General features: G+C 42.2%; 1 protein-coding gene across 1 annotated transcript in view; it reads right to left on the bottom strand.

Moving 5' to 3' along the window:
• The window catches only part of LOC120060870 (phosphatidylinositol 3,4,5-trisphosphate-dependent Rac exchanger 1 protein-like), a 119,493-nt gene that overhangs the window by 83,304 nt on the left and 19,916 nt on the right, over positions 1 to 16,273 (bottom strand). The window contains exons 2-3 of the mRNA XM_039010278.1: positions 7,738 to 7,803; positions 7,370 to 7,492 (exon numbers count right to left, since the gene is read on the bottom strand). Coding sequence (XP_038866206.1) covers positions 7,370 to 7,492; positions 7,738 to 7,803 — 189 coding nt within the window. The remainder of the gene's footprint in view (positions 1 to 7,369; positions 7,493 to 7,737; positions 7,804 to 16,273) is intronic.

Genomic DNA, 16,273 nt, shown 5'->3' with positions numbered 1-16,273 from the left:
TTAAATACAGTCGGGAGAAACTATTGGATATAAGAGCAACGTCAACTCACCAACATTACGACCAGGAATACGTTTTTCCCTAAGCGGATCCTCTGTTTGGTCCACCACCCAGGACAATGGATCGGATCCCAGCCGGCGACCCAAAACAACGGCGCCGCAGAAGGGGCAGACAGAGCGGTCTTCTGGTCAGGCTCCATAGAAGGGCACACTCGCCAATGTCCAGTCTCTTGACAACAAGGTAGACGAAATCCGAGCAAGGGTTGCCTTCCCGAGAGACAGAGATTGTAACGTTCTTTGTTTCACTGAAACATGGCTCACTCGGGATACGTCAGAGTCAGTACAGCCACCTGGCTTCTTCACGCATCGCGCCAACAGAAACAAACATCTCTCTGGTAAGAAGAAGGGCGGGGTGTATGCCTTATGATTAACGAGACGTGGTGTGATCATAACAACATACAGGAACTCAAGCCCTTTTGTTCACCTGACCTAGAACTCCTTACAATCAAATGCCGACCGCATTATCTACCAAGAGAATTCTCTTCGATCATAATCACAGTCGTGTATATTCCCTCCCAAGCAGACACAGACGGCCCTGAAAGAACTTCATTTGACTCTATGTAAACTGGAAGCCACATATCCTGAGGCTGCATTTATTGTAGCTGAGGATTTTAACAAGGCTAATCTGAAAACAAGGCTCCCTAAATTTTATCAGCATATCGAATGCGCGACTCGGGCTGGCAAAACCCTGGATCATTGTTATTCCAACTTCAGTGACGCATATAAAGTCATCCCCCGCCCTCCTTTCGGAAAATCTGACCACGACTCCATTTTGTTGCTCCCAGCCTATAGACAGAAACTAAAACAGGAAGCGCCCGTGCTCAGGTCTGTTCAACGCTGGTCCGACCAATCGGATTCCACGCTTCAAGATTACTATGATCACGTGGACTGGGATATGTTCCGCATAGCGTCGGACAATAACATTGATGAATACGCTGATTCGATGAGCGAGTTTATTAGCAAGTGCATAAGTGATGTTGTACCCACAGAGTCTATTAAAACATTCCCCAACCAGAAACTGTGGATTGATGGCAGCATTTGAGCAAAACTGAAAGCGCGAACCACTGCTTTTAATTTGTCACCAAAAACACTCAAACTTTTACAGATGCACAATCGAGAGCATCCTGTCGGGCTGTCGCCCACAACCGCAGGGCTCTCCAGAGGGTAGTGAGGTCTGCACAACTCATCACCGGGGGCAAACTACCTGCCCTCCAGGACACCTACACCACCTGATGTCACAGGAAGGCCAAAAAGATCATCAAAAAGATCATCAAGGACAACAACCACCCGAGCCACTGCCTGTTCTCCCCGCTATCATCCAGAAGGCGAGGTCAGTACAGATGCATCAAAGCGGGGACCGAGAGACTGAAAAACAGCTTCTATCTCAAGGCCATCAGACTGTTAAACAGCCATCACTAACTTGAGTGGCTGCTGCCAACATACTGACTCATCTCTAGCCACTTTAATAATGAAAAAATGGATGTAATAAATGTATCACTAGCCACTTTAACTTTGATATATGATATAGGGGGCAGCATTTTCACTTTTGGATGAATTGCGTGCCCAGTGAACTGCCTCCTACTCTGTCCCAGATGCTAATATATGCATATTATTATTACTATTGGATAGAAAACACTCTGAAGTTTCTAAAACTGTTTGAATGATGTCTATGAGTATAACATAACTCATTTGGCAGGCAAAAACCTGAGAAAAAATCCAAACAGGAAGTAAGAATTCTGAGAGTGGTCGTTGTTAAAGTCATCGCCTATTCAATTCCCTGTAATATATGGATCTGTTTGCACTTCCTACGCCTTCCACTAGATGTCAACAGTCAGTAGAACGTGGAATGAAGCTTATGCTGTGTTGTGGGACCGGATGGGAGGTGTGTGAGTCAGTGGTCTGGCAGATTGCCAGTTCTTGGTCACGCGCTTTCCTCATGATATGGCCATGTGTTCCATTACTTATAGAGACTGAAAAGAATGCTCCGGTTGGAAAGTTATTGGACATATATGATAACAACATCCTGAAGATTGATTCTCTACTAAGTTTGACCAGTTTATTCGACTTGTAATATAACTTTTTGAAGTTTTCGTCTGACGTTTGCCTGCATCTGCGCGAGCGTTTGGACATGTGTACTACACATGCTGGCAAAATTAGCTAATTGGACATAAGTAATGGACATTATCGAACAAAACAACGATTTATTGTGGAACTAGGATTCCTGGCACTGCATTCTGATGAAGTTAATCAAAGGTAAGGGAATATTTATGATGTAATTTCGTATTTCTGTTGACTCCAACATGGCGGAGAAATGTTGTTAAATCTGAGCGCCGTCTCAGATTATTGCATGGTGTGCTTTTTACGTAATTATTTTTTTAAATCTGACACAGCATTAAGAACAAGTGTATCTTTAATTATATAAAAAAACATGTATCTTTCATCAAAGTTTATGATGAGTATTTCTGTTATTTGACGTGGCTCTCTGTAATTACTCCGGATATTTTGTAGGCATTTCTAAACATGGCGACAATGTAAACCGAGATTTGTGGATATAAATATGCACATTATCCAACAAAACATAAATGTATTGTGTAACATGATGTCATATGTTCAAAGGTTAGTGATTCATTTTATCTCTATTTCTGCTTTTTGTTGCTACTATCTTTTGCTGGGAAAATGGCTGTGTTTTTCTGTGGCTATGTACTGAGCTAACATAATTGTTTGGTGTGCTTTCCCCGTAAATCCTTTTTGAAATCAGACATGTTGGCTGGATTCACAACATGTGTAGCTTTAATTTGGTGTCTTTCTTGTGTGATTTCATGAAAGATTGATTTTTATAGTAATATATTTGAATTTGGCGTGCTACATTTTTTTCTGGATTTTGGCCAAGTGGGACGTTAGCGTCCCACATATCCTAGAGAAGTTAAACCATGCCACTTTATATAATGTTTACATACCCTACGTTACTCATCTCATCTCTCATATGTATACACTGTACTCTATACCATCTACTGCATCTTGCCTATGCCGTTCCATACCATCGCTCATTCATATATTTTTATGTACATATTCTTATTAATACCTTTTCACTTGTGTGTATAAGGTAGTTGTTGTGAAATTGTTAGGTTAGATTACTTGTTAGATATTACTGCATGGTCGGAACAAGAAGCACAAGCATTTTGCTACACTCGCATTAACATCTGCTAACCATGTGTATGTGACAAGTAATTTTTCCAACAATTGTTTACAGACAGATTATTTCACTGTATCACAATTCCAGTGGGTCAGAAGTTTACATACACTAAGTTCACTATGCCTTTAAACAGCTTGGAAAATTCCAGAAAATGATATCATGACTTTAGAAGCTTCTGGTAGGCTAATTGACATCATTTGAGTCAATTGGAGGTGTACCTGTATGTATTTCAAGGTCTACCATCAAACTCAGTGCCTCCTTGCTTGACATCATGGGAAAATCAAAAGAAATCAGCCAAGACCTCAGAAAAAAAATGGTAGAAGTCTGGTTCATCCTTGGGAGCAACTTCCAAACACCTGAAGGTACCACGTTCATCTGTACAAACAATAGTACGCAAGTATAAACACCATGGGACCACGCAGCCGTCATCCCGCTCAGGAAGGAGACACGTACTTTAGTGCGAAAAGTGCAAATCAATCCCAGAACAACAGCAAAGGACCTTGTGAAGATGCTGGAGGAAACACGTACAAAAGTATCTATATCCACAGCAAAACGAGTCCTATATCAACATAACCTGAAAGGCCGCTCAGCAAGGAAGAAGCCACTGCTCCAAAACCACCATAAAAAAGCCAGACTAAGGTTTGCAACTGCACATGGGGACAAAGATCGTACTTTTTGGGGAAATGTCCTCTGGTCTGATAAAACAAAAATAGAACTGTTTGGCCATAATGACCATCGTTATGTTTGGAGGAAAAGGTGGGAGTATTGCAAGCCGAAGAACACCCTCCCAAACGTGAAGCACGGGGGTGGCAGCATCATGTTGTGGGGGTGCTTTGCTGCAGGAGGGACTAGTGCACTTCACAAAATAGATGGCATCATGAGGAACAAAATTATGTGGATAAATTGAAGCAACATCTCAAGACAGTCAGGAAGTTAAAGCTTGGTCGCAAATGGGTCTTCCAAATGGACAATGACCCCAAGCATACTTCCAAAGTTGTGGCAAAATGGCTTAAGGACAACAAAGTCAATGTATTGGAGTGGACATCACAAAGACCTGATCTCAATCCTATAGAAAATTTGTGGGCAGAACTGAAGAAGTGTGTGCGAGCAAGGAGGCCTACAAACCTGACTCCATTACACCAGCTCTGTCAAGAGGAATGGGACAAAATTCACCAAACTTATTGTGGGAAGCTTGTGGAAGGCTACCCGAAATGTTTGACCCAAGATTAAATTGTTTAAGGCAATGCTACCAAATATTGAGCGCATATAAACTTCTGACCCACTGGGAATGTGATGAAAGAAATAAAAGCTGAAATAAATCACTCTACTATTTTTCTGACATGTCACATTCTTAAAATAAAGTGGTGATCCTAACTGACCTAAGACAGGGAATTTTTACTAGGATTAAATGTCAGGAATTGTGAAAAACTGAGTTTAAATCTATTTGGCTAAGGTATATGTAAACTTCCGACTTCAATTGTATGTTGAGCACCTATTTTTTGCTGCAAATTCTGAGGCTGGTAACTAATGAACTTGTCCTCTGCTTTTTGTGACTGCACTTGAAGAAACTTTCAAAGTTCTTGACATTTTCCGGATTGACCTTCCGGTCGTAAAGTAATGACGGACTGTAGTTTCTCTTTGCTTATTTCAGCTGTTCTTGCCATAATATGGACTTGGTCTTTTACCAAATAGGGCTATCTTCTGTATACCACCCCTACCTTGTCACAACACAACTGATTAGCTCAAACGCATTAAGGAAAGAAATTCCACAAATGTACTTTTAACAAGGCACACCTGTTAATTGAAATATATTCCAAGTGACTACCTCATGAAGCTGGTTGAGAGAATGCCAATAGTGTGCAGAGCTGTCATCAAGGCAAAGGGTGGCTACTTTGAAATCTAAAAATGTCAAATATATTTCTATTTGTTTAACACTTTTTTTAGTTACTGCATGATTCCATATGTGTTATTTCATAGTTTTGATGTCTTCACTATTATTCTACAATGTAGAAAAGAGTAAAAATAAAGAAAGCCAAGCACATTCTGTTAAAAGTCCCCAAAGCACACACATCCCTGGGTCGCTCCTCTTTTCAGTTCGCTGCAGCTAGTGACTGGAACGAGCTGCAAACAAACAATCAAACTGGACAGTTTTATCTCAATCTCTTCATTCAAAGACGCAATCACGGACACTCTTACTGACAGTTGTGGCTGCTTTACGTGATGTATTGTTGTCTCTCTACCTTCTTGCCCTTTGTGCTGTTGTCTGTACCCAATAATGTTTGTACCATGTTTTGTGTTGTTGTCATGTGTTGCTACGTGTTATGTGTTGTCTTAGGTCTCCCTTTATGTAGTGTTTTTGTCTCTCTTGTCGTGATATGTGTTTTGTCCTATATTTATATATTTTTTAATCCTAGCCTTTTGCCTTTTGGTAGGCGTTCATTGTAAAAAAGATTTTGTTCTTAACTGACTTGCCTAGTTAAATAAAGGTTAAATAAATAAAATAAAAATAACTCTACCTTGTACCCCCTGCACCTCGACTCGGTACCCTGTGTATATAGCCAAGTTAGCGTTACTCATTGTTGGGAAGGATCGTAAGTAAGCATTTACTGTTAGTCTACACCTGTTTTTTTTACAAAGCATGTGACTAATGAACTGGTATCAGGACACATTAAAAAAGTAACAAATTATTACAGTTATGTCTTTACTAAAAAGCCCATAAACATTTATTTATTTTGATTCCCTACTTGCAAATACCCTTATATAAAAGCCTCACCTTGAATGCAAACACTAACAATACTTTTTGAACAGGGAAATGTACTGTAACAAACCTGAAGCATTTAATGCGTTGAACCATCGTATTGAAAAATCCACCTTGCATCGATTAAGGTTCAAAATGTTATGGCCCCCCTAAACTGGGTCTGTGCTCCACCTTGGTCACCCAATTGAACATTTTCCGGACAAGACACTGCTGTGTGTGGAATACTTGGGATGCCTCTCACTTTCTCAGGTACTACTACAACTTACTGAAAAACCTTATTAGAGAAGATTTTAGTTGGGTAAAAAAAAAAATGACAGGCGAGTCTCTCATTCATTAAAATTCTGAAGTTGAAAGATGTTAATTGAGAAGTTTAAGGCATTTCGAAATCCGTTCAATTGATACAACGAACGATGATAATACTGACCAATTTCTGTTTTGACTACAGGAGCTTTCCCTTTGAACAAACTCCGTTTACAGCAAACGTTCCATCAACTGAATGAATGTTCCATTCAATGTCTCTTATTCTACAAAGTCCCCTCAGAGTGTGTGTCCCCGTGTGTGTGTGGGGGGGACCGTGACTTGTCCCATTGATGACTGACACTCTCTCTTCCCCCAACAAAGGCAGTTATTGGTTGTCCCCAAGGGCCAAATTAGTTAAAAAAGGGTGGGATGAGGAGGAGGGAGGAGGAAGAGATGGCGGGAGGAGGAAATCAATTTGCTGAAGGGTAATAAGTAAGTAAGCATTTCACTGTAAGGTGATACAGCTGTTGTATTCGGCGCATGTGACAAATAAAATTTGATTTGATGCCTTGCATGGGGCTGGCAGGCAACAGATATTTTATCTTATTTAACTAGGCAAGTCAGATAAGAACAAATTCTTATTTTCAATGATGGCCTAGGAACAGTGGGTTAACTGCCTTGTTCAAGGGCAGAACGACAGATTTTTACCTCAGCTAGGGGATTCGACCTTGCAACCTTCGTTACTAGTCCAACACTCTAACCACTAGGCTACCTGCCACCCCAGAAAGAGGGGTCTTTCTGGCTAACAGGATACAGGCTTTTTGAGGGGCTGGGGGGAGTGAAATGGGGGGGGGGGGCAAATTGGTGAGGGGGTGAGAGGGAGTGGATTGTGTATATTATTATGTGAAAGAGAGAGTTGTGGAGGCCTTTTACATTCTCATACGTTTTGAAGGTTAATCCTCAACTGTGGTTCATGGGAACAGTGAAAAGGGTGAAACAAGTAGAGCTGACCATGTGTGTGTGTGTGTGTGTGTGTGTGTGTGTGTGTGTGTGTGTGACTGTGTTTATGAACATGCGGTCTCTGTGTGTGTGTATGTGAATTGGAAGTGTGTGTCACTCACAAACTGGAGGAAGACGTGTCCAAGAGCGTGCCCAGGCTGCGGCTCCGGCTGCAGGCTGGCCTCCACTGCAGACAGAACCTCTTTGTGAACGTCCAGGATGGACTCGATGTTGGAAAACAGGGTCTGTGGTAGCAGAGACATACACTCCCAGTACTTCTGTCATTTCAACGCTTCACTTTGTATTCAAAATTGTGACACACATACTCACCCAAGGTCAGCATCTTATAAAACATGTTGATGTTTACTATTATCAAAGCGTTAGTGCCACAATACACTTTTCTCTCTGCAGAAGAGATTACAAGGCTATTATGGCCCAAACATCCTTAGGATAATCCTAACGGTTTAAAAAAGGCAAAGGTTATATTTACCTTGACATGCTCAGGTGACAGACACTGTTGCTCCTCTGCAGTTTGTCGGATTCTGTGCAAAAAGGCCTGCATGGGTAGTAGAGAAAATACAAAGATGCTGGTTCAAGTCCGGTCTTACTGAAGTATCATAGGTTTGTGTACAGCAATATGCTGTAAATTTACTTTAGTTTTAAGGTTAAGGGTGAATATCCTGGTCTCACGCAGACGCACACACACACACAGTGCAAGAATGAAGACCCAAATGTGCTACACCCTTGTTTACCTTTAACTTTGCCTCAGTACCTTACAGGTATTGGGGATTCTGTATGAATGTAACTACTGTATACCGTAGGTCCTGGCTACAGAAGCCATTCAAACCAATGTATGTGGGAAACCGTCACTCAAATCCTGACAAGAGGAAAGAAAAAGAGATGTGGGAAAGGGTGCCTCCTAAGTCTCGCTCTCTTTCCCTATCCAGTCTCCTCTCGGTGTGTCTGTCTGTCTCTAACTTCTACGCATAGCCTGACAACGTAGCGGTGTATGGATATTTTTTTTTTAAGCGGCACTTACAATAATTGAGAGATGTTAATGACTACTAATGAAACCTAAAGAGAAAGTCTGAAGATGGGAAATAACACCAACGCGGAAACAGATTTCTCAACTGCCTTTTGCAATGTTGGTGACACTGTTTTAACACCTTCCCCTTCCTAGCCACAGTGGCAGAGCAGGGTCGTGCCACCTCAAACAGAACAAGAAAGAGGTTTGACACCCACCAGCAAAGATTTGTCCGAAATCGTTTGTTGTTAGAAACAGATATTATCATTCCTGACAACGAGTATTTAGTATCAGTTCTCAGTGTCTGATAAGTAGTATGGAGCTGCGGCTCGGTGTGTTGTTTCTTCATCCTACGTTCCCAGTGAACGTTTTTTTCCCCTGTTCAGAGGAATTAGTCATTGAAGTTCATGTTCTATCCTACATCCTGATATTACCAGATTCTGACCACTAGATGGTGCCGTTTCTGCTATTATGTGATAACATTTTTTTTTAAATACCCCACCAGCTCAATGTTAAAAGGGAGAGTTCACCCAAATTACAAAATTATATATTGGTTTCCTTACCCTGTAAGCAGGCTATTGACTAGGTTCGACAGCAGTCACTGTTTCAAATTAACATTTGTGGCACAAAACCAATGCAAGTCAATGGTGCCTATATTAACATTTTCACACTTCATTTAAAAATCATCCTACAGTATTTAAACATGTATTGTGTAACTCAATGGTGCTACAAATATAGATAATCTGGCTATGAAGCGTGAAAATGCTAATATAGGTACCATTGACTTACATTGGATTTGTGCAACAAATGCTAAAAAGTTAGCATTTGAAACAGTTTACCATCTAGTAGTAAACAAAACCAAAGCATAACTTGCACAGGACTACAGAGTGCTGAAGCACGTAAAAATGGTCTGTCCTCGGTTGCAACACTCACTTATTTTTTTTACTAATTTTGTACATAATGTTTTGCTGTTGCTGTCTCTTATGACCGAAAACAACTTCTAGACATCAGGACTGCGACCAGCAGAATCCTTTTTCTTCCTTCACGACTCTGACAAGCCCGAGGCGGAGGATATACGGCTCCCTCGGGAACAGGCCCCGACCCCCGTGATCTGCGTGAAGAGGAGGTGGAGAAAGAGGCCGGAAAGCTGGTTGCCTTCTGAGAATTCGAAGGCGATCGAATAAAATAAAGAATGACGACAAGATCAACATACAGCTGGCTGGTTATACGATGTACCGGCAGGATAGAACAGCGGCGTCTGATAAGACAAGGGACGGCGGATTATGTATTTTTGTAAATAACAGCTGGTGCACGATATCTAAGGAAGTCTCGAGCTATTGCTCACCCGAGGTTGAGTATATCATGATAAGCTGTAGACCACACTACCTACCGAGAGAGTTCTCATCTGTATTCTTCATAGCTGTTTACATACCACCTCAGTCAGGAGGTTGGCACTAAGATAGCATTGAATGAGCTGTATCCACCATAAGCAAACAAGAAAACGCTCAACCAGGGGGGCGCTACTAGTTTCCGGGGACTTTAATGCAGGGAAACTTAAATCTGTTTTACCAAATTTCTATCAGCATGTTAAAAGTGCAACCAGAGGGGAAATAACTCTGGACCACCTATACTCCACACACAGAGATGCATACACACCTCTCCCTCACCCTCCATTTGACAAATCTGACCATACTTCAATCCTCCTGATTCTTGCTTACAAGCTAAAATTAAAGCAGGAAGCACCCGTGACTAGATCAATAAAAAAAAGTGGTCAGGTGAAGCAGATGCTAAGCTACAGGCCTGTTTTGCTAGCACAGACTGTAATATGTTCCGAGATTCCTTCAATGCCATTGAGGAGTACACCACATCTGTCATTGGATTCATCAATAAGTGCATCGATGACATCATCCCCACAGTGACCGTATGTACATACCCCAACCAGAAGCCATGGATTACAGGCAGCATTCGCACTGAGCTAAAGGATAGAGCTGCGGAACCCGGAAGCTTATAAGAAATCCCGCTATGCCCTCCGACGAAACATCAAACAGGCAAAGCGTCAATACAGGACGAAGATCGAGTCGTACTACACCGGCTCTGGTGCTCGTCGGATGTGGCAAGGCTTGCAAACCATTAGACTACAAAGGGAAGCACAACCGAGAGCTGCCCAGTGACACGAGCCTACCAAACGAACTAACTACTTTATGCTCGCTTCGAGGCAAATAACACTGACACATACATGAGAGCACCAGCTGTACCAGAAGACTGTGCGATCACGCTCTCCGCAGCCGACGTGAGTAAGACCTTTAAACAAGTCAACATTCACAAGGCAGCAGGGCCAGACGGATTACCAGGACGTGTACTGTGAGCATGCACTGAACAACTGGCAAGTTTCTTCACTGATATTTTCAACCTCTCCCTGTCCGAGTCTGTAATCCCTACATGTTTTAAGCAGACCACCAGAGTGCCTGTGCCCAAGAATACTAAGGTAACCTGCCTAAATGACTACCGACCCGTAGCACTCATGTCTGTATCCATGAAGTGCTTTGAAAGGCTGGTCATGGTTCACATCAACACCATTATCCCAGAAACACTAGACCCACTCCAATTTGCATTCCGCCCAAACAGATCCACAGATGATGCAATCTCTATTGCACTCCACACTGTCCTTTCCCACCTGGAAAAAAAGAACACCTATGTAAGAATGCTATTCATTGACTACAGCTCAGCGTTCAACACCATAGTGCCCTCAAAGCTCATCAATAAGCTAAGGACCCTGGGACTGAACACCTCCCTCTGCAACTGGATCCTGGACTTCCTGCCGGGCCACCCCCAGGTGGTAAGAGTAGGTAACAACACATCCCCCACGCTGATCCTCAACACAGGGGCCTCTCAGGGGTGTGTGCTCAGCCCCCTCCTGTACTCCCTGTTCACTCATGATTGCACGGCCAGGTATGACTCCAACACCATCATTAAATATGCCAATGACACAACAGTGGTAGGCCTGATCACCGACAACGAGACTATAGGGAGGTGGTCAGAGAACTGGCCGTGTGGTGCCAGGACAACAACCTCTCCCTCAACGTAATCAAGACAAAGGAGATGATTGTGGACTTCAGGAAAAAGAGGACCGAGCACGCCCCCATTCACAGCGACGGGGCTACAGTGGAGCATGTTGAGAGCTTCAAGTTCCTTGGTGTCCACATCACCAACAAACTAACATGGTCCAAGCACACCAAGACAGTCGTGAAGAGGGCACGACAACACCCTTTCCCTCTCAGGAGACTGAAAAGATTTGGCATGGGTCCCCAGATCGTCAAAAGGTTCTACAGCTGCACCATCGAGAGCATCCTGACTGGTTGCATCACTGCCTGGTATGGCAACTGCTCGGCCTCCAACCGCAAGGCACTACAGAAGGTAGTGTGAATGGCCCAGTACAACCCTGGGGCCAAGCTTCCTGCCATCCAGGACCTCTATACCAGGCGGTGTCAGAGGAAGGCCCTAAAAATTATCAAAGACTCCAGCCACCCTAGTCATAAACTGTTCTCTCTGCTACCGCACGGCAAGCAGTACCGGAGCGCCAAGTCTAGGTCCAAGAGGCTTCTAAACAGCTTCTACCCCCAATCCATAAGACTCCTGAACATCTAGTTAAATGACTACCCAGACTATTTGTATTGCCCGCCTCTCCACATCACTGCCACTCTCGGTTGTCATCCATGCATAGTCACTTTAATAACTCTACCTACATGTACATTCTACCTAAACTAACAAGTGCCCCCGCACATTGACTCTGTATTGTCACCCCCCTGTATTTATTGTTATTTTTTACTGCTGCTCTTTAATTACTTATTACTTTAATCTCTTATTCTTATCCATATTTTGGGGGGGGGGGGAACTGCACTGTTGGTTAGGGGCTCATAAGTAAGTATTTCACTGTAAGGTCTACACCTGTTGTATTCGGCACATGTGACTAATATAATTTGATTTGACAATGACATTCTGTGCTTCCAACTTTGTGGCAACAGTTTGGGGAAGGCCCTTTCCTGTTTCAGCATAACAATGCATCCTTGCTCAAAGTGAGGTCTATACATAAATGATTTGTTGAGATCTGTGTGGAAGAACTTGACTGGCCTGCACAGAGCCCTGACAACTCCATTGAACATGTTTGGGAGGAATTGGAACGCCGACTGCGAGCAAGGCCTAATCAGTGCCCGACCTCATTAATGCTCTTGTGGCTGAATGGAAGCAAGTCCCCACACAATGTTCCAACATCTAGTGGAAAGCCTTGCCAGGAGAGTGGAGGCTGTTATAGCAGCAAAGGGGGACCAACTCCATATTAATGCCCATGATTTTAGAATGAGATATTTGATGAGAAGGTGTCCACATACTTTTGGGCACAGTGTATATTTACTGATTATTATATTCGTCTCTGTAAATTAAAATGAGCCTTATTTGGGTGCAATCAATTTCAAAAAAATCATTTTGCAGGAATGCTAACTTCTGTTTCTAACTACAGAAATGATTTCAGAACAAATCAGAGATGGTGGGTGTCACGGCTTGCTGAAATTACATGGAATGACGCAGCAGGCAGATGTGTGCGTGTTTGTGTGCGTGCATACATCATCCTTTAATGAATGACCGACACTCCTTATCACACATCAGCATTTTATTTTTTTAATTTTTTAAAAATACAATGGAATGGGAGAGCAGGGGAGGTGAAAACATGAGTGTCTTGGGTCACACCTTATTTGTGACTTCATAGTTCATACAACTGCACTGTGGATAGTCTCGCTCCTAAACTTCAAAACGTGCCACACAGATATGGAAGAAAGGGGGAGGTGGTACAAATGTGCGAGGCCACAAGCAACAAAGGGGTCCTTTCAGTGTCTGCATTATGCCCCGGCACCAGCGATGCTCACCCGGGCTGTATTGGCTATCGGCAGTGTTGTGTTACTAAACGACTAGACTTGTTTATTGGAAGAGAAGAGGGGAAGTTTGTCAATCTCCAAGCGCTGCCACCAGCATCACTGAGCTGGGGGGGTAAAGGGCAGATCAGATAACGCACTGGCTGGTCAGAATTAAAAGAAAACAATCTGCGGGGGGCAAACGGGACAGTAGCACACAGAGATGTGAGTATTGAGGAGAGTCAGCGTCCACAACAACAAAAACTTGTGAAAAAAACCTGGCTTGGAGTGGGGGGAAAAAGCTGACAAAACAATGTGGATAGAGTAGGCAACCCAGATTCATGCTGACAGAAATGCTCCATTGGAAACATTTCTTAAAAGTTACAAATAGTAAGCAGGGTTGGTGTCAAATAGATTTTTTCCCCCTCAATCAGTCAACTGAATTGAAATAAATTGAGTGTAAAATTCATGAATTGTACACCTCTCCAATATCTTCTTAATTTTCCACAATTTCATCATCCTGAATTGAACTGACCCCAACCATGATCGCAATGGTCATCCCCTGTGCTCTTATAGATTGCTCAAAATAGCATGCAGACTAAATTTAGTTTGGTCATCAATACATCATGTGCTAATAACAGCACGTCAAATAGTACTCTGACAGGGCCACAAATTTCCTTCTGGAAATCCTCATTCAGGTGATTAATGGTCTGCTACTGTACGGTGGAAGAGCAAGCAGAGCTGTTGAATGGAGCAGAGCAGCAATATTGCACACCAGTGTCTGTAGCCAGAAGGGCTATGGGTTGTAAGGTTGAATTTGCTCATATCGAACTCCCAAAGGAGAACCGCTCCAACCTGCTTATTCTCTAGCCTCGCTTGCCAGACAAATGACCGCCAGACATTCAAGTACTAAATGTACAAACTTGGTGTCAGGAAGATAAATACTATGAATCATAGCCACAACACTGAATGCCTGACAGGACATTTGATCTGATCTTGGTCATTCTCATGAGACCATTAAAATACCATGGCAGTAATGATTTTAAATATAAAACATTTAGTAAAATAACAAAATATCATAATAAAGATAGTGTTCTCTATCTTGCACAAAGAGTCATTTTAAATCAAATCTAAGTTTATTTGTCACGTGCGCCGAATACAACAGGTGCAGACCTTACAGTGAAATGCTTACTTACCAATAGTGCAAAAAAGGTATTAGGTGAACAATTGGTAAGTAAAGAAATAAAACAACAGTAAAAAGACAGGCTAAATACAGTAGCAAGGCTACATACAGACACTGGTTAGTCAGGCTGAGGTAACACAGGAATTAATTATTTTGGCATTTTATTGCATTTTCTGCAGAAATTCTCATTACCGCAACGGATCCAGCTCTGTCTGAATGTATGTTGTAATTTAAGTCAAATGAAAATATTCTGGGGCAAAAAATTTATGGATTTTCTACTGGATGTTTTCAAAATGACGGAAGAATTATTAACTGAATATTCATGTATAATAATAAGCAAAAAAATATTGGAAAAATTAAGTGTACATGACTGATGTTCTCATCCTCCACAACATTTTTGTAGGACTGTTTACACACACATAGAATTTTAAATAAAGTTTGATTTTGAATGAAGCAACACCTCTGCCACTACCTTCAAGATGGCTACCAGGTAAGCAGATGTCTTTATATTTCTCCAGTTAAAAGTTAAACATTCTCTTGTCAGACTGCGTACACGACAGTATTGATTATCATTACCGATACAGGCAGTTTTCCACATTTAGATGTTTTTTTAAATGAAAATATACTTCATTGTCTAATTATGTACATTGAGTAAAAATTTGCTTAGTCATCATGTCTTCTCTATTGTTAGCAAAACAAGCGAAGGATGAGGAAAAGGATGAGGAAACCATTCTCACTTACCGTCTCACTTACCGCTGCAATTTAAGGCCAGTTGCGGTAGAGAGAACTTCTGTTTCGGTAATGAGAATGTAATCATACAGACTATATTTTTAAATATAATGAATGCTTTATGTCCTGTTTAATTGCAGACAGTCAGCAAGTGACAAAAAGAAAGCTTTAGCGAAGGCTGACAAAATTCAGAGAAAAAGTTTACACCAACCCAGAACTGCTGGAAGAGTACAGAAGGAAGGACAGAGAGAGGTCAGGGGTTGGAGAGGTTACAGCAAGCGCAATTAGCATATACAGTGGGGCAAAAAAGTATTTAGTCAGCCACCAATTGTGCAAGTTCTCCCACTTAAAGATGAGAGAGGCCTGTAATTTTCATCATAGGTACACTTCAACTATGACAGACAAAATGAGACAAAAAAATACAGAAAATCACATTGTAGGATTTTTTATGAATTTATTTGCAAATTATGGTGGAAAATAAGTATTTGGTCACCTACAAACAAGCAAGATTTCTGGCTCTCACAGACCTGTAACTTCTTCTTTAAGAGGCTCCTCTGTCCTCCACTCGTTACCTGTATTAATGGCACCTGTTTGAACTTGTTATCAGTATAAAAGACACCTGTCCACAACCTCAAACAGTCACACTCCAAACTCCACTATGGCCAAGACCAAAGAGCTGTCAAAGGACACCAGAAACAAAATTGTAGACCTGCACCAGGCTGGGAAGACTGAATCTGCAATAGGTAAGCAGCTTGGTTTGAAGAAATCAACTGTGGGAGCAATTATTAGGAAATGGAAGACATACAAGACCACTGATAATCTCCCTCGATCTGGGGCTCCACGCAAGATCTCACCCCGTGGGGTCAAAATGATCACAAGAACGGTGAGCAAAAATCCCAGAACCGCACGGGGGGACCTAGTGAATGACCTGCAGAGAGCTGGGACCAAAGTAACAAAGCCTACCATCAGTAACATACTACGCCGCCAGGGACTCAAATCCTGCAGTGCCAGACGTGTCCCCCTGCTTAAGCCAGTACATGTCCAGGCCCGTCTGAAGTTTGCTAGAGAGCATTTGGATGATCCAGAAGAAGATTGGGAGAATGTCAGATGGTCAGATGAAACCAAAATATAACTTTTTGGTAAAAACTCAACTCGTCGTGTTTGGAGGACAAAGGATGCTGAGTTGCAT

Source organism: Salvelinus namaycush, chromosome 16 (assembly GCF_016432855.1).
Source record: "Salvelinus namaycush isolate Seneca chromosome 16, SaNama_1.0, whole genome shotgun sequence".
Lineage (NCBI taxonomy): Eukaryota > Metazoa > Chordata > Actinopteri > Salmoniformes > Salmonidae > Salvelinus > Salvelinus namaycush.
This window is presented reverse-complemented; position numbering and strand designations above follow the sequence as displayed.